Source organism: Thermobia domestica, chromosome 2 (genome assembly GCF_964235325.1).
Source record: "Thermobia domestica chromosome 2, izTheDome1.hap1.1, whole genome shotgun sequence".
Taxonomy (NCBI): domain Eukaryota; kingdom Metazoa; phylum Arthropoda; class Insecta; order Zygentoma; family Lepismatidae; genus Thermobia; species Thermobia domestica.
Window position 1 is genome coordinate 175817126 of NC_137455.1, and position 20484 is coordinate 175837609.

The window sequence follows — 20484 nt, forward strand, 5'->3', positions numbered from 1 at the left end:
CTCCACTTTTATGTATATCATATGAAGGATGTTTAACTTTTCTAAAATAACGTAAATCTTTCAACCAAATATTCTCCTATTTTTTATTTTTTTTTTTTCCTATCACTTTGGTTTTCTTTTCGTCTTTTAACTATATTTAGAGTTTGAGGAAAATTAACGCAGTTGAGTTGACTGATGCTTAACGAATGCTCCAAGAGATGTGGAGGACAGTTGAAGTAAATAATACCAAATTTAATTTATAATGCCCGTGAAGTGTATTACGAAACTTTATGGTACGGACAGTTATACTGCAAGATCCCATTTATCGCTACTAGTTGCTTGGTTTAACACCTTCCCTGCAACCTTGATAGTTACGTAGTGTATTGTACGTACTTACGCATAGGAGAATAATATAATGGAATAATAGAAATATCATACAAGAAATGTCATTCAACATACGTTGGAAAAAGTTCACATTTACTATTTAAACATTCACTGTCATTCACACGTCGTTCCGAATCCATGGCGCCTAAAAGAGTGTAAGAGGAGATGTACGAGGAGGGAGTAATTGAATACTGAGTTGAATTAGACTTTGTATTTATGTAACAATTTATATGTATGAGCATTACAAAAACGAATACAGCAACCTGAAGTAAGGAGCATGCTAGGAATATTAAAAACTAATTTGTAATGTATCAAGAGAATTTTAAAATAAAGACGTACACGATTGAAATGAGATTGAAGTTTTGTGTAAATCAAACGATATATTAATAGAACATAGTGATAAAAAACTGACTTATTTTCGGAATGGAGTTTTTTTCTCATAAAAAGCCGTTTAAAAAAATAGGAAAGTTTCGCTTTTTTGGACTTTTATGATTTTCATATTCTGGTGTCACCTTTGTTTTCCTCTATTGGGTTAAATTAGATTAAAAAAAATATGTCTTTACAACATTTTCCTCTCAGAATCCTATGTTCAGTTCGGTGCTGGCTATCTTTATTAGCTTTCAAATTGTAATTTCACTAGTAGCCAGGAAGTGTGAGTTACGCCATTCAGTACATCAGAAGGGTCATGTTACCTTATAAAGTTCCTGAAATTTATACATCTTGTCATGTGTATTGCATAAGTTGCCTAATCTCAAACTGGCTGACAAGAAAAAAGTATCATAAACCAGCAAACAGATATAAACCTGTATTTGTTCTAGTATTACATTTCATTTACGTTGTACATATAATTTTTGTTCCGGAAACATTTTATTGAGAGCTTCAGATTTTCTATTAGAACCTAATATAAGTTCAGTCTACAAAATTAAAGCCACAAATGGCCACTTTAGCTATGATTTTAGTTTAACGGTAGTACAAGTTTATTATTTATAGAATTTATTCTGTCTTTCTTTATATCGCGTCAATATATTTAAAATAGGAAACTTGGGTATTTAATATTCTTCCGGTCAAATTTTAAAGGCCTTAATAAATGGTATGTATTTTAAAGACCTTAATAAATGCTATGTATATAGATAAATACACTTGTTCCGCGTAACTTCTACATAAAACGTATATTTAGCTCTAAAAATACCCTGAAGTTTTAGTTTACGTATACATTCTAACTGATAATTTTGTTCCACAAAGTCTTAACTACTGCATTTTCAGAACAGGTATTGCTAATGCTAATAATATTAAATTCTCATTAAAACAATTTTGTCGAACATTACTCTAATAACTCTACGAACAATTCGTTCGAACTAGAAAACTCATTGCGTCTACCAATTTGTTCTCTTTCTTTCCTGTCGAGTGATTATCATCCTTGATTATTGAACATCAATTTTTTTCTCCAGCATGCAGTAATTAAGTGCTTCTCTTTTGTTATAATGGAAAAAGAAAGGTGCAACGTACTGTTATCTCTTCATTAAAGTGGAAGTTTAAAGAAGTTAAAATTCTAAAAGCTCAAAATTTTACAGGTAAAAGTCCTTGAAAACGAACTGGCAACTATGTGGACAAGACTGATTACTGCTATGTAAAGGATACATATTGACGTGATGCGGTCCTCTTGTGCTTTGAACTTGCTTTTAGCGATACTTGATTTCGAAACGTAGGTGCTGTCCATGAACCCCTCCTCCACGTGTTTTTTCTTCCTCGTATCCTTCGGGCACTTGTGGGAGGAACCGAAGTGTGTCGAAACATTGTGTGTTATAGAAGCTTATAGAATGACGAGTGTGAACTTTGTCTATCATATGATAGAACAATTTTATATATTTTCCAGCTGAAAAATTACTTTGGTGAATGATAGGCTCATTTTGGAGTTGGTATATACACAGACGTTCAATTGTCGAAACCACTTTTGTTAGTTTTATCCTGTATTCTTAACCTTTCTAACTTCACTTATTTTTTAATGTCATTTCATGTTCTTTTCGCAATCAGCGTTTATTTCTGTATTTTCTTTAAATACATTGATAGATAGTATGATAATTATTAAAAGTCTAATGCACCACACATTTCCTTCCATATTAAATGTGTTTTTCGCTGTTTTATTTGTATCATTGAATGAAAAATTTAAAAAGTAATAATGTTATTTTCTTTTCCTTTTCCAGACTGAATTCAGATTTTTCTGGCTTCAGACAAAAGTATCAGAAAAACCAGAATTAAGTGAAAAGTCGAAGGATAATCAGTATAAATTCAAAGTACTACCACGCTATCAGTGCGATCCAGAAACTTTACAGTCAGTGATAAATTCTCCTCTACCATTTAATTTACAATTAGATGGTTTGCTTTTCTACCACAAACAGACTCACTATTTTCGTGGCCCAACCCCGCTGGTAGGGTGGCTGAAAGCGTACATGCTTCCTGAAATGTTAAATGTGAGTGTTCCACAGTCGTATTTGGATGAGAAGCCTTCCTGGTATACAGCGTTAAGTGATCATGTTGATCTTACGGCGAAGGACAAGGTTCTTCCACTGGAAAAGAAAAAGAAAGGCAAAAGGACCAGCACAGAAGGAAAGGTAAATGTTTCATGTTATATATTAGCATGGTTATTTATGTTCCAAATTTTAACTTACGAAAAACTGGTTTGATAATCGATCATTCAGATCTGAAATCTAAACTACATAGCAAGGAACTTGATCGATCATGTTTGGGAAGTATATGAATTAAAAACAAAACAAACAGAAGGTATATGCTCGGAAAAAGGTATAGAAGAGAAGAAACCAAGAGCGCGGTGGCGCAATGGTAGATCGCTCAACTTTAGTGCGAGGGGTCCCTGGTTCGATCTCAGACCATGAGAGTTTATAATGGACAGCATCGTGTCTGTAAGTTTTCCTGTGGTTCTCTCGTTTCCTTCCACATTCTCAATCCGTAAATAATTTCTTAATCATTTACTTTCATTAGTAATCTTTTAGTAGACAGGTCATAAACGTGAGACGTAAAACTAAAAATTTCATTACAAGAGAGGAAACGGAGTAAAACTTTTAATATTACAATTTCGTTTCAATATTGCTCCTTCAGAAGTTAAAATTCACTCAATAATTCTACTTCGTCTTGCTCCTGTGTAATCGAATAATTAGCGTGTGTTTTTGGTGTATTGTTCGAAGTTCGAGTACCAAGTAGAGTGAATTTGCAGTATTGAACCTAACTTGGACGTAATTGAGGAGCTAACGTATGTCGACCAGAATTGACGCGTCTAACATGCATTAGCCTCTAAGAAGTACAGCGTACCGTGCAAGACAGTTTAGTAGAAATTTAGTTTACATTTCAGTATACAATGTCAACTGTCAAGAGAAATAATGGGTCTGGTATATAGTCACTCCTGGCTTACATTTTTGAGTGTCGTCTTCGTTCTGCTGATGGTGTTTGACGACCCCTCTTAACTAACATGTTCCTTAAGCAGCATTTGACCTGCAGATTCAGATGCCATGTGCTTTTAGTTCTCTAATCTTTCTTGTCGGCGTTTCGTCCTAAATAGCTCAGGATTTTTGAATTATGAAATTAGAACACATTAGTCTAGTATCATTATAGAAAGTCAACAAAAGGTGTGTAAGGTATACATATGTAATATGTCGCGTAAAATTATACTCGTATGGTCGGAAAATGGAATTTATTCTGTACGGCCCGCCCTGTAATCGATATTGGATTTTTACCCGTATAGAATCGTTTGACCTGATAGAACCATTTGACACGATAGATCTGATAGACAGAATAAGACATGTAAACTTATTAATACTTCAGATAAACGCAAAATAATAGTGGGAGATAATTTTATTCTTAATAATTATAACTTTTCATTCAGGACAGTTTCTAGATCTAAAATACTTTGAAAAATGATTAATTGAGGCTTAACGTTCTCAGCTCCGCCTTCTTAAAGTATACAAAACAGTACTTAGGAATAGAGTTGTCTATGGAGCGAGACGAGACTCACTTTCACTATATCTGTTCGAGAAGAGATGGCCTCAGCGCTTGTTTCAGGAGCAATAGTATTAGGAAGTTTATTCAAGACTTAATGCTCCATCTGAAATCAAACCCAGGATGACACACACAAGATATATGCAGGTCTTCTACTTAGCACTGGTATTTGCCGATAAGTAAGATGAGTATTACAAAAAAAAAAAAAAAAAAAAAAAGCAGAAACATGTGCACAGTATTGACATAAACATGGAGTGCGTGCGGGACATAGAGAAACAAAGATATTCGTTCGTATAAAAAGGTTATCTTGTCATTAATCTTAGCAGAAACATGTGCACAGTATTGACATAAACATGGAGTGCGTGCGGGACATAGAGAAACAAAGATATTCGTTCGTATAAAAAGGTTATCTTGTCATTAATCTTAGCAGAAACATGTGCATAGTATTGACATAAACATGGAGTGCGTGCGGGACATAGAGAAACAAAGATATTCGTTCGTATAAAAAGGTTATCTTGTCATTAATCTTTTTTAAAAAGGAAAACAGATGGTTATATTTTGTATGTGCAGATTCATAGTGAGTCTAGTGGGTCTTAAGGCCTTATTTGTGCACCGCAATTGTCGCACGAGTCAAGGAACATTAAGTTAAATGGTGCTGTTTATGCACCGCGACACTGTTATCATTTGCTCCTTGACACGTCACAATCGCAGTGCCTAAATAAGACCTAACGGGTTCAAGAATCTATTGTCTTAACAGGTCGTACGGGTCAAACGAGTCAAACGGTTCTGATCTCGCATTCAATCGGGTAGAACCCAATGCATCACGTAACGGGCGGGAGCACGGGTACCTGTGTATCTTAAATTTCCGAGCACTACTATAGACATAATCTACGAAGAAGTGGCATAGGGATTACACAAGATCGTTCAAGTTTCAGCGTAAGTCCCGTTACGGGTTGAATAGCTGTTTCCTTAGTTGTATAGTAACTCATTGTATGTATAATTTTAAATAGATTAAATAGAAATAATAACTAAATTTTCAATTTTCTTTGCTCTAGTAAGTCTTTCTAATCTCATTTTCCCTTCATCGTTATTTGCAGATTCCCGTTTGCGTACAGTAAACAAACTTTTATCTGTGCTACTGGCAGAGTATAACCTGGCGCAAGTTGGCTTACTGTAGGCAGGCGAGTTTACTGCTTCCACCTATTATAAGACAGAAACACAAAAATTGAAAAATTCAATTATGTTTTACATTGAAAATTTCTGAACTGAATCACTTCGATTCAAAAACTACAGACGTGGACAAATTATTAGCATTTTTTTTAAATTCATGCAAATTATTTGATTTATTGTATTTCCTAAATTTTGTTAAACAGACCTAGTTATTTACAAGACACCACATGACATTGTTACCACTGAGGGACACTTATAAGCTGTTTACGAATTCTTACATGACAAGTTGAGTGATGATTCGTCGAGTAATCTGACACACAACATAAGGATACATGTTTTCCAGACGAGAAATATGGAGCAAAAGTCCAGGGGCAACAAAACTCGTCATTGGAGAAAAAATCGCTGACAATGTTCAGTGAAAAGCCTCATTTATGAGCGTCTTGTGTACATGTAGGGTGGCTTAAGTACGATTTTGTGTGTTTGCTTGAAGAGGATTCTTTGAATTTTGTGAACTGTGCTTTTGGAGCAATGGGTAAGAAAAAATGTTTTTCCAAAGAAACGAGCCATAATTCGGATTCTGTTGAACTTGAAAAGCATGTCCAAGTTTGAGATTAGCAGAAATGTAGGAGTCAGTGTATCTAATGTTACAAAATTTGCACAAAACTTAAGCCGTGGGAATGCACTGTTACCAAAACGTAAAGGTATTTGCGGCCGAAAATCATCCCTATCAGCCTATGCAGACAGACTGCTGGTAAGGGAATCAAGAAAAATCGTCGAGCAACTTCTACACAACTAAAGGGAATGCTCGCAAATGCTGGTGTCCATGTTTCATCGAGAACGGTTGATCACCGTTTATTTGAGAGAGAGCTGAAAGCTAGGCGTCCCAGCAAGACAAAAACTGATTCCGGCGATGGTGGAGAATCCGTATCAATAGGCCAGAGATCATCAGGATTGAACTGCAGGTAATTGGGGAAGGTAGGTTGATATTTTATATGTTATTTGAGTGTAATAATACATCATTTGATTTATTATTTAAGTGTAATTTGATAGATTGCAAATGTACAGGCTGCCTGTATTGTTGGTTACTGAACGAATTTTAACTATTCACTTGGACTTCAGTAATTTTTAAGTCATTAAAACATGGTCATTTGTCCACAGGTTGTATTCAGTGATGAGAATATAATTTCTGTAGAAGAGAACTCCAAGTATATGAGGAGGACCGAAGGCGAAATCTGTAGGCAGATTGTGTAAGACTGTGTGAAATATCCAACACAAGTGATGGTATGGGGCTGCATTAATGTGAAAAGAACAGGACGTCTCTATGTAGTTTGTAGTAGAAGGAAACATGAAAGCAGGGCAATGTCAAAAAGTCATCACAGAACATCTTTTGCCACAGTTGCGTGAATGGTTTCCATCTGGGGACCCGATTTTTATGCATGATGGTGCGCCGTGACACAAGGCTAAGTCTATTTCCAACACTTTGAAAGAGAAGGGCGTCATAGTCCTTCCATGGCCTGTAAACAGCCCAGATATAAACCCTCATAGAGTCTTTGTGGGCCTTCCTGAAGAAAAAAATTACGGAACAAAATCCAACTTCAAGAAACCAGCTGATAGAAGTGGTGAATTATGTATGGCACGGTGATCCAGAAATAAAGAACTTTCGCTATACGTTAAGAAACCAGATGCCAAAACGAATCCAGGGACCATGTCAAGTCAAGGGTTTCCATATAAAGTACTGAATTACTGTAGTAGTACGTAGAATGAAGTGGAATACAAAATTATTTAGATATTAAAACGTTTACACACGTGCTCTTTCCTTAATTTGTAATTTTCTAAAATTTTCACGGAAAAATCCTAAAATTGCTAATAATTTGTCCACGTCTGTACATTCTATACAAAGAAAGAAACCTTTAGATATATGCTAATCACAATATTTGTAATTTTTTCTTCACGAAACCAGGCATGGGCCAATACTAGCTGTATTTTGAAATCTAAACTAGTGGCGCCGGCCCAGTAAAATACGAAGCATATATACATTAGACAAAACAGTCTTTGAGGTGGAAAGGTCCTTTAATAACGGAAATTTTCGTTTTTTTTTTTTTTCATGATTTCTTTGTTCAACTGTGAACTTGGCTACTTATGTTAGGTTCAATCCCGGTCTTTATTTTTAAATTTTTTTTTTTTAAATAAATAATGGCAAGTCTTTGTGTCCCTTTCTTCCTGCAAGATTTAGTTTTCACAACCCAAGTATGCAATTCATTTGTGTTATTTGGGTAGCGTACCCATATACTTGTCAATGCGTGACAGTAGTATACCACGTGCCTTTTTCACTTTTTTTTTTTTTTTAATTCGGCTACTTCTTTCAGCACAGAGACTATATGATACTTGGACTTAATAGCTTTACATGGGATCCAAACCACATGAACTCTCACTGGAAGTCAAATCCGAATCTTCTGTGAGGGAGGCGCGTACACTTTATGTAGTCACTGGGAGGTTTCCCTTGGCTTTTTGTATTGTTTCTATTGTTAAGTTTAAATTTGCGAACAAGAACTTAAAATATTACTAATTTGAACAGACAACAAAACCATGAAAAACTTTTTTTCTTTTTCATTCAGTTAAAAAGAAAAGAAATAAACTACGGTTACAGCATCGAGCACACCTTTCTGTGAGTTTCAAATGGTTACAACATTAAAGAAATAAATTGCCATTTTGGATATGTGATTTTAGCACGGTAGTAAAAGTTTCTTTACAGAATTTCTTTCTGTGCGTTATATCGTGTTATCATGTTTAAAATGGAAACCTTTTTTCGGTATATGCTTGTACATAAAATGTGACTTTAGTTCTTGAAACTTACGACTGACTGAAGTTTTAGTTTATGATAAAAATTATAATTAATAATTTCATGAAGCAATGTCTTAACTATTATGTTTTCAATCTAGTTATGCTGACTGTAATAATCTTCAACGTCCCTGAATTGAACTAAGCTGAAATTGGCAGTAATGCATCCATTTACAAGGGAAAACCCAAAAGAAACCGGATTGAAAGTGTGCAGCCATTCCTAGGCGTAATAGAGAGTTATCCCGCTAGATGAGTCTAGTAGAGACCTTCCTAAATCAATTACCCAAGAGGCGTCTGCGTAGGAGATTAACATTTGATCGTAGTGTTATTTTTGTCCACTGTTCTCGTTTGCCGCCTGCGAAATCGTTACGACAGATTTAAAGGAACAAAGAGTGTGCTTGAAATTTTGCTTCCTGCGTGAAAATCGACAAAGGAAGCTTACCAAATGCTTCAATAGGCTTTCCAGAAGGATGCTATGAGCCATACATAAGTTTTCGAGTGGATTGGGCGCTTTAAACGTGGTGAGATGAGTGTTGAAGATAATGTTCGTTCTGTTTGCCCTTTATCAGTCGAAATAACAAAAAATATTGAAAAAAAATTGGCAAAAAAGCAACGAGGATCGTCGTTTCACGATCGACGAGATTACAAAACAGACAGGAATGAGTTAAGGCTCGTGCAAGCGAATTTTGACTGAAAATTTGCAAATGAGACGCGTTGCTACTAAATTTGTTCTTCGCCTGCTCTCACGGGATTTTAAAAAAAGTGAATTTGAACCAGGACTTGAAAAATCAGATTGAAATGACCCAAACATTTTGACCAAGTTCATTTAGATGATGAGAGTTGGTATTATGGATATGATCCTGATACCAAGCAAGGGTCTAGCCAATTGAAGACCCCCGACTCGCCCGACTTCCCCGAGCAAAAAGAGCAAGACAAGTGAAATCGAATGTTAAGATCCTGATCATTGTTTCTTTTTTATATTCGTGGAATTGTGCACCAGAAATTTGGCCTGGTAACTAGCACTTTATTTGGAAGTTGTAAGACGTTTGCGGGACGGTGTGCGGAGAAAACACCCGAAACTCTGGCGATCAACTTACTGGTAACTTCACCATGACAATGACCCCGCACACACGGCCGTATCTGTAAACCGCTATTTGGACTCTCAGGGATGGGCTATCGTTCCCCATCTTCCGTATTCGCCAGACCTAGCCCCGTGTGACTTTTTTCTGTTCTCGAGAATAACTAACTAACTCTATGGCTTATGGAACTCGGAGGTTCAATGCCGCGTTCACAAAAGCTCTCCACTGACTTCTGTCCTTAGCCGACTGGATCCAGTTTCTACTTTATATTCCTATCTCTGCGAGATCCATCTTAATATTGTCCTCACATCTTCGCCTAGGTCTTCCTAATGGTCGTTTTCCGATCGGTCTTCCAGTCAAGACTTTGAAAGCGTTTCTACTGTCTTCCATCCTAGCTATATGACCTGCCCACCTAAGCTTCCTAGACTTGATGACCCTAACAATGTTTGGTAAACCGTATAAATTATGTAGTTCCTCGTTATGAAGTTTCTCCTATTCCCGATTCCTGTTTCTCGTGGGTCCGAATATTCGTCTCAGGATCTTGTTGTCAAATACTTTCAATCTATGTTCTTCTTTCAGAGTAAGCGACCATGTTTCGCAACAATATAGAACAATAGGCATGATTATCATTTTATATATTTTAAGCTTCAAATTCCTCGACGGAATTCGCGACGACAAGATATTTTGAACTGAATAATAACACGAATTCCCTGCTTTTAATCGACATTTAATTTCTTCGTGAATATGATTTTTGTCTGTTAATATTGATCCTACATATTTGAAAGAATCCGTTTTATCAAAAGTATTTTGTTCTCGAGAATGAAAAATAAAAATGTTAAAGGGAAGCGTTTTGATGATGTGGAGGCTGAAAAGAGAGCTTCGCGAATGGAACTGAACGATATCCAAGTTGAAGAGTTCCAGGAGCCAAACAATGGGAAGGAAGACTGGAAAAGTGCATCGCATCTGATGGAGATTACTTTGAAGGAAACGGAAAGAACTTTGTAAAAAAGCTTAATAAATTAAAACGCTTAATAAATTATTTTTTAGAACAAAAGTCCAGTTTCTTTCGGATGCTGCCTTGTAATTATCTTATTAGAAGACGAACGACTGCAGCTGCGTGATTGCGAAGAAATTGTTTGAAAGACATTTCACGAATACAAATCTTATAATTAAGTCGTTTATTCCATCATGAGGTCATTAATTCTATTATACCTCCATTATATTGTGATTTTTGTAACAGAAATCTTGTCTGATCTCTGCAATTTTCGTTGTTACTACTCCAAAAAACAATTGAAGGGTAAGAGAAAAAAAGAAGGAATGTCACAAAACTGCGTTTTCAAGAAAACGGCGTTTTAATATTGAAAACCGCATAAAAAGAATAGGGTTAGTTACATCTTTTGCCCCTTTTTACATGGACATTTTTACATCTACGCATGCATGGCATATACAGCCAAATAGAACCAAGAGTCACCAACAGATAGGACAAAGTACCCGAAAAAGCTCATACATGGACATTCCTTGTTTTTTCCCCTTACCCTTCAATTTAGTAATAATGATACTAGTAGCAAACAGACAAAACAAACCTATGCCCTTCGTCGTATCAGTACTTATTATGATATATGTAAAGGGTTTTAATGAGACCAACAAACTGAAACAAGTGATTCCTCACATCAAATTGAGGAAAAAAAAAGTTAATATGGATCTGTGGTCAGACATGCATAGTTTCTGAGCTAGAGCTGCCTAAAACCATGGAAAAATTAACTTTGGGGACGAATATCTTCAAAATTATTAGCCATTGAGCTGAGGTAGCATGTAATTGTCTTAGACTTGTAATGTGCTGTGTCCAGAAATGCATGATTCTGATCCGTTCAGTGGTGGCGCAAGGGAGTTCCTAACAGGAAGTAGTGGTCCCGGATCTTCCGTTAGGAAAGATGGGTTCGATTCATAACATATGGAACAACGCCCCATCAAGTAACAAGAAGTTGTTGACAGATCATAGATATTTTAAATAGAATCATGATGGCGAAGGATTTCTGATGTGTTGTGCGTGGTTGCATAAATATATGGGGACTGAATGTAGTGGATAAAATTCAATAAAATCATTACATCTGCAGGTTCAAGACCCACAATCATGACCTGTGTGCTAAAAGAGACAGACAATAGTAATATTTAATGATTTTGGAAGAATTGGTGTAATGAGGATTTGCGAGAAAATGAAAAATAAAAAATAAAAAAAAACAATTGAAACAATGTTCTTCATTACAAGCTCATTTGGTCGTGGATCTAAAGTGAGACCCCTTGCCATATAGGTGCACACCACAACTAAGTTACCATGTACCTCTCTTCCCTCTCCCACGTAACGAACAACAGAATCTTGACAATGTATGGGTGGTGATGACACATGGAAGTAACAACACTGGGTAACAAAAAAGGGAAAAATTGTATTAAGAAGGTAGATATCTCGAGAAGAGTTGGTAATTTATCCTCCCAGAGTTGTTTTAAACAAATTAACATTCCACAGTGTTGCCTTTTAGGCTAAAGGAGGTGGATAATGAAAGAAATATGAAAAGAGTTGAGGGAATGAGAATATGCTCGACAATGAGAGAACCCATAGACACTTCTGGAAAGAGACCTGTGCATATCGGTGACGAATATGAAAAGATCCTTGACCATGTGGGTCACGTGGTAGGTAGTAATAGGAAATAGGACACAGTATTGCCAGGTAGTCACAATGGATAGAGTGTTATTGGACAGATCAGAGGATCACAGCCAGTTCTTACACTGTTATTTAACGGCACACAGATATGTCTGAAAACAATAGTACAATCTACACTGAAAGTAATTCACCTTCTTTCCTCTCCTGCCTCTTCTTTGCTGTATGAAATGAAATCTCTAAGTTTTACTTCCCACGGTTATGCCAGTTAGACTAAAGGAGATGGTAATGATGAGATATGAATGAAATTGTGGAATGAAGAAAGTGGGAGGAAACAGGAGAACCCCGAGGAAACCATGTACACGGTGTTTGTCCACCATATTGCTCACTTGGTGCGAGCTGGGATTGAACCAAGGACTCCATGCACTAGAGTTAAACGCTCTATCACTAAGCCACCACGACCCCGCGAGGAACAAACTATGTCGCTGTATGGCTAATATTACAAAACTGGAGTTAAGTGCGTATCATTTACTAAAAGTACAGCTTCTGTCAGATAATTACGGTCCACGTGTGAATTTCTATGAGTGGTTTCATCGAATGTGTGAGCATAATCCTGTATTTCCAACCAGATAAACTTTAGTGATGAAGCGTGCTTTACAAAATATATTGTGTTGAATAGTCGGAATAGTCATGTATGTGACAACGAAAATCTGTACTCCATAATCCATATCGGTCACCAATACACGTTCACAGTGGATATTTGGGCTGGTATTTTGGGAGATTACCTCATTTGGGAGATTGCCCATATCTTTTACCAGCTTGATTAAATAATCAGTTTTATCATTATTTCTTGGCAAACGTTTTACCATTGTTTTTTTGCTAGACAATCCTGCACAGAAGACACAATGACCCCCATGTAGCCTTTAGATCGACTTCCCATTAACGCATTCCAAGGTTTACGTTTTCCAAACTTTCGACAAACCGCTAGGTCCGAGCATGTCTGGGAATCCCTTGTGCTTTCTGCAGTATCGCTTGAACACACTTCCTGACATATGCTTTTAGTAGCTTATGTAACTTCAATTTTGTATACGATTACAGACTGGTAGATCCACAGTCCCTCGTGTTAGAAATAAAACGTGTTGCATATTTGTATATATATATATATATATATATATATATATATATATATATATATATATATATATATATATATATTTATATTTAATAATTTTAGTGCATGCCCTAGGTACATGTGCGCACTGGTTGTTTCAGTCTTATAATCATTCTCAGTACCGACATACCGTTGGCTTTGAACCTCTTGTAGCCCCTATGAATCGAAGTCGGGATCCCTTGATTAAAAGGCGGCGCGTAATATTATTCATCCGTTGTGGCCAATGTGAGTGCACCCGTGAAAAACGAGTTCGAGCTAGAGCAAATGTCCCACCAAACATCGCAGCAACAGCAAAGAATGGATACTCAGCTAGAACAAAAAATTCAACAAATGGATACTCGATTTCAACAAATAGATACTAGATTTGAACAAATTACACAGGTTATGACTCAGCGAATGGATAATAAATTAGATCAGATAACACAGCAAATCAACACCAAATTTACAATTGTACAAAGTGCAATAGATGTGGTTGAAACACAGGTGAATGAACATATCAATCAGATCCGAGAATTGCAAGAAGTGAATGCGACCAGAGAATGTTCACCTATTGAGTCTCCGAGTCAAGTAGCATGTCGAGAACTTCCTGTAGGAAATCCAGTAGTTCCTCCTGTTTCCAGTCATCAACTTCGAGAAGTAACAGATGAAGAGATGCAAGGCCTGATGAACACTGAGTCCGCTGTGGTTGATCTTCAAATAGGAGTGGATCCATCAAGAATTAAAATGGCTCTTCGTCAGAAAATGGAACAAACAGGATTGCCGTTTAGTTCGACTAAATCATTAATTGAAGCAGCGTTAGACTTCAGTTGGAGGAAGAGCGGGATAACGATGAGCAAAATTATGAAGAAGCTCCTTCTAAACAACGTGACCCAGGATTTTTGCATTGGATTGATGAGGAACACTTATCGGACACGAATACGGAGCAGTGCACTATCAATTGTACCGGTAATGTAACCGAACCTAATTTCAGAAGCAACAGAAATATTAATCGTACAACATTTAGGAATCAGTCAAATGTAATCGAACCTAATTTCAGAAGCAACAGAAATATTAATCGTACAGCATTTAGAAATCAGTCAAACAATAGATCTAATTTCTATCGAATTAGATTTCGTAATAGTTACCTAGATGGCAGAAATTCTCGAAATAAACAACGAAGTACTATTGAAGTAAAGGACACGCCGTACTGTACTCAAGATTGTAGCGTACAATGCAACTTAATCGAACCCTTTGGCAATGTAACTTAATCTAATGTTATGGCGTCCGAGAAAAAACATATTAAATTGATTTTGTGTTAGTGCACTATAAATATCGTAATGATTTCATTTATAAGTCATACTTTGTTTGAATTCTATACAGATAATAAAAATGATGGATACTAGATTCAGCACGTTGTGATATGAATACGAATATCATTTACTAAAAGTTATGATAGATATGCTTGAATAAATAAAGTATGTTATACGGTATTCTAATCCATATAAACTTTGCTGATTCTTAATATAATAATTTCTTTATTTGTATTGTTCCTGATAACGATATTGATCAAGTTTTGTTTTATTTCACTTTGAATATTGTTATAATTTCTTTGTAATTCGCACTTCTTCTAAATTCTATGCTGTTTACATCTATACATCGATACAAATATTGTTTATCAAAGCTATGTTAATTATACCCAAATGGAAGAAATGTCATATATGTCAACATATACTGAGTTGATTTGTTAACGAGCTCCCATAATGCTCCCATAATATTGATTTGAAGAATCTTTTAGGACCTAAATAATTAATAAATTGATCATATTTTTTTTCACTAGTCCTCTTCGTCGATAATTTTATACAATTAAAATGGAATTAATTGTTAAATAAATATAAGAATGAGATAAAATGAAATTAATGTATATGTATTGTAATTTATATATATACGAGGGCTAAACTTATATGTAAAATTATATAACAGTCCAGGATTCTTTCTTAAATTGTAACCAATTTAAGAAGTCCTCTACAGGAGCCATTTATACAACGATATTGTATATCTATTTTGTAATTTCTTCTATTTTTATATCTTGATTTTAGGCAACGTTGCATAAAAGTGCACAATCTGTCGTGTAGAAGAAGAAGAAAAAAATATATATATGTTCTTGATTCTAAATAGAAAGAAATAAGATTTAATCTTAATAGTTAAAGTATATGTTGGTTTTATAGGTGTAATCTGCATTTATAGTTATCATAACAGCAGATAGTTACTTGTTTAAAACGTTGCTATGACAACCGAAAAAGTATAATTAATAAAGTTACGGAGAATAAAGGTAATAGTGATATAATTTGTCGTGCCTAGTTTAATGTGATTGGATTATTGTGACATTTTTTAAAACTTACACGGACTGTGGGCTGGAGTGTAACGTAAAATATATGTATAATATAGAGATGGCCACAAAGTCCCGGTTCCGGTGGGGTTCTCGGAGATCCGGTTTTTAGAACCGGTTCTGGAACCGGTTCCGGACATGGATTCGAAAACCCGGTTCCAGAACCGGATCTTAGGAACCGGTTCCAGATCTGGATCTGAAAACCCGGTTCCAGAACCGGATCTTAGGAACCGGTTCCAGACCTGGATCCGAAAGACCCGTAAAGAAAGCACAAAGTTCACCTTCAAAAATAATGCAAAGAGGACCATGCGCTTGTGCCTTCCCCGCCCAGACCCGCTTGTGCCCCCAGAAAAAAATTTTGGTCAACCAGTGGGTGTTTAGCCAAATGAGTTGGCCAGTTTGCCTGTTTAGCCAATGAGTTTGCCAGTTACCCAGTTTATTTAGCCAAATGAGACAAGCTGCCGTCGCCTGGGCGCCTGCCTGTCGCTTCCACCATTTCATCTAGCATACTGTTCACAGCTTGCCAGCAGCTCGGGTTTGCGTAGGGATGGTCATAAAGTTTCGGTTCTAGCGGAACCGGTTCCAGACCTGAATCCGAAGAACCGGTTCCAGACCTGAATCTGAAGAACCGGTTCCAGACCTGGATCCGAAAAACCGGTTCCGGAATCGGATCTTCTAGAACCGGATCCGTTCAGACCCGAAAACCGGTTCCAACAGGAACCGGTTCTGGCCATCTCTAGTATAATATAAATTAATCGTTATATTTTAAATGGTGGTTCCTATATACGTTACACATTATAGAAAGGATTCTCGGAAAACTCAATAGCCACTCAGAAAACAGAAACATTTTAAAAGAATTAAGACATCATTCGCGGCAGCAGCGTAACGACTAGCTATTTAGTGAGATCTTTTTGTTGTTTTGAAATACAGTATATGAAAAGCAGTAATTTGTTCCAATGAAGTGAATATACTAGAGATCGAATGTAGCGTATACCCACGTACTTCCTAAATTTTAGGTAGCTATACGATAGTTTCCAAAAATCAAAGGTGGGTATAGGCCTACCCTCCATTATATCCCTGATTATACAAAGAAAGAAACAGAAAAACATCCTATCACTGCTATCACTGCATTGCGTCTTACATCCCCATAATGTCAGTTATGTTCGTGTCCGTGTTTTGCTCGTTACCGTGTTTGTCTTAGATACGTTTGTGTTTCTAATTTTGATGTTTTATTATAATACCCTTTATGCAGGAAAAATGGAGAAATTACTTTGGAATGCATAATAGCAAATAATTGCACTTATTTTTCTTCACGAAATACCGAAAACAGAGATCCTTTAACAGTCTTGGAATTAAGAGCAGTTCGGCTCTCATTTTATCACGTTTCCCAAAAATATTGCAAAAATCAAATAAAAATACGTCGCGCGCGTGTGTAGTTATTTACTATTTGAAAATACCGTGTTGGTCTGAATATGGCATCACCTCAAATATAATGCAATACCAGGATTTTGAGTGGATTTTAATGGAATAATAAAAGTATACAGTATAAAATATTACACTTACTTACTTACTTACTTACTTACTGGATGGCCTATGGAACCCGGAGGTTCAATGCCGAGTCCACAAAAGCTTTCCACTGACTTCTATCCTTAGCCAACTGGATCCAGTTTCTACTTTGTATTCCTATTTCTGCGAGATCCATCTTAATATTGTCCTCCCATCTGCGCCTAGGTCTTCCTAATGGTCGTTTTCCGGTTGGTTTTCCAGTTAAGATTTGAAAGCGTTCCTACTTTCTTCCATCCTGGCTTCATGACCTGCCCACCTGAGCCTCCTAGACTTGATGATCCTAACAATGTTTGGTAAACCGTATAAATTATGTAGTTCCTCGCTATGAAGTGTCCGCCATTCCACATTTCCGTTTCTCTTGGGTCTGAATATTCGTCTCAGGATCTTGTTCTCAAATACTTTCAATCTGTGTTCTTCCTTCCGAGTAAGCGACCATGTTTCGTAACCATACAGAACAACAGGCATGATTATCATTCATATATTTTAAGCTTCAAATTACTCGACAGGATTCGCGACGACAAAAGATTTTGAACTGAATAATAACACGAATTCCCTGCTTTTAGTCGACATTTAATTTCTTTGTGAATATGGTTTTCGTCTGTTAATATTGATCCTAGATATTTGAAGGTCTATAAAATATTACACACATTTTTAAAATGTTGTATAATGGAAAACATACCACTCAGTATTCAGTACTCTACAGGAACATACTCAGATTGATTTGAATATCCCGCGGAAGTGCAGTGAATATACTCTTTAATAGATTTTTTTTAAAAGATGTCATTCAAGTCGAACTTAAACATGACGTATTGCCATGACCTATTTCCTATAGACTCTGACCTTTACGAATTACGGCATAACACTGTCACGAGGAAGGAATGCAGATTGTACAGTCAAGCGGCTTATAAAATAAACTTTCTCTTTACAAGTGTAAAAGGCTAGGCTATAATTATAATACGAGTATTGTTTCTACGAAATTGTTTTTATACTAAAAATATCGTACTATATTCGGGCCACTTTTCTCTTTTACTTTGTGAAATAGTTGATGCTGTCCATATGCTCCTCCTCGTGGTCAAAAAATGAAAAATCTCCAAATCATTATAATGCCTGCTTTGACAGCAAACGGAGTAAGAATAAGACCATCTCAAAAGTATTGACTGCTCTACTGAGTAGTATTTTATACTTATTGGAAAATTATACAGAGAAATTATTATATTATGGTTTTTATTCCTGTAATAAAGCGGAAACAAAGTTCTTGAACTCCCTACTATGATGTAGTGAGCAATTCGTTTTGTTTGTGTTTAGCAATTCATACTATTAAAATGATAACTGAAAAGACTTAACTCCTTCCTGGCGTCTATAGGAGTTTCTCTCAGCGGTTTCGGCTATTTATTGTGTGTCCTTGATCGCTAGGTTACGTTATTCACACGAAAATCGCATTTATTTTAATTTTTAGTGCAAGGGTGTAAAATTGAAATGATAGCTTTTGATAAGCTGGTTGTATGTGTAGAAAAAATAAGGCGATTTCTTTATGAAAAAATTGACGATTTAACAATTCTTCTGTACATACTAAATCTTAGTCTCTCTCTTACACGTTTCTTTTTTTCTTGATGTTATATATTTTACTTCATGCGAATGTCTTAACGTAGTAAATAAGGCCACCCAATGTGGTTGAAACCGTTGAGGAAACTTCTTACAGACGCAAACGAAGTTAGTTTTTTATGTATTGTGAAGGAAAACATGATTTAAAATGTTTCAGTTTCTGTCTTTAAGTAGTTCATATTACCCTTATTAAATAAATGGATTGCTTCTTGCATTTAATACGGAGACAGACTCTTTAAGAGTTAAAGTAATTTCAAGTGATATTATGATGTGTATGTACGAATTACAAAATCGGTTTCCTTGCATGACTCGAAGAATATATGCTGTTTTTTTTTATTTGTTGCTAAGGGATGGTATAGGTTAGTATTGATTTGCGGTTGGAAAACAATAAATTACTTTAAATTCCTAAAAAACTGCCTAGAGATGCTGCAGTATCGATATGAAAATAATCGGAAGTAGTTTAATAATCGTTTTTGACTGTTTCTTTTCAGATGGAGACAGAGGTTTCGAAAGAGCAGTAAACCAGACGAGCACTTTGGATCCAATTGTGTTTTCTTTCTTAATAAATATAAGCTATTTTGAAAGACTTGTTTTGAGTTTTCGATATGAATATAAAATGACGAATGCTACAGATTATATTTTGAAATTGTTATTTCAACTGATAGTGCAAATAATGTTATTTTGAGAGTTATTGAGGATTCTCATTGCTGACTGAAATATTTCATACCCACTATATTTTTTTTATTATTTCTGCATAATCGTCAATGACGTATTTTGAGTTTTTGATATACATATATGGGACAGTGAGGAAAACTGTGATGGTTAAAGTCGTAAGGGGTGTCAGATTAAGTTCGATAAATGCATAATTCAAGTCGATCTAGTATTTAAGGCCAGTGGAATTGAGTTCCATTAATGAAAGGCACCATCTGTTCATAATAACCATGAACTTTGCTGAAAATATAAGATTTTTCATTAACAACAACTATGAGTTCTCTACTTTTATGTGTAGATTTTTCTTCCTTCTTTTTGGCTTTATAGTGAGCTTTTATATATATGTATGTTTCAATTGAATTTCAGTATTAGGTGCCTTGGCATTTTTACATTATAATTAAATTTTACAATCAGTAGCAAACAAAAATGAAAAAGTGTGTAATTCTAGTCTCTGTGATATTCGGTGTGCTTCTTGTTCGAATCCTTTACTTGTGAAAGTATGTCCACGATTAAAAACTTCAAAAACGCATTATTAAAGAATAGTTTGTCAAATGTAATAATATGACATAAAGTTGTAAGATTTATGTATGATGATGTGTCTGCCAGGTGCAAAGAAACCATTTACACTGTTCAATAGATTAAATTGAATTCTACTCCTTGCGTAAGTTGTGTATAAGCATTCATGAATGAATGAATGTTTGCCTTGTTATGAGTTCTGAAATAAATATATAATATTTGATATGATGTCTAGATGATTCTTTATTATCTATAGAGGCGGAGAAAATCAGTCTTTTTTTTTTTAAAAAAAAAAGTAAAAATATATACAATATAATTATCAAAATAATATAAAATATTTGTAATATCCTACACATAAGATGTGTGAAATGGTAACACTGAGGATGCCCATGTGAAGTGTGTGGCCATTGTTAGGTAATAACACTAGTCAACAAATTTAGACTTT

The 20484-nt window shown here is 35.6% G+C and overlaps 1 protein-coding gene across 7 annotated transcripts in view; it reads left to right on the forward strand.

The window, feature by feature from the left end:
• Snup (snurportin-1) overlaps positions 1–20267 on the forward strand; it is a 73723-nt gene extending 53456 nt beyond the window's left edge. For 3 of the 7 annotated variants that reach the window (XM_081747933.1, XM_081747941.1, XM_081747946.1), the window contains exons 7-8: positions 2565–2972; positions 6697–6843. In XM_081747933.1, coding sequence (XP_081604059.1) covers positions 2565–2972; positions 6697–6789 — 501 coding nt within the window. In that variant the 3' untranslated portion in view covers positions 6790–6843. Of the gene's footprint in view, positions 1–2564; positions 2973–6696; positions 6844–19303 lie in introns of those variants that run through there. The other 4 variants (XM_081747928.1, XM_081747926.1, XM_081747959.1 and 1 more) reach the window with 4 other exon arrangements.
• Positions 20268–20484: the final 217 nt, after the last annotated feature.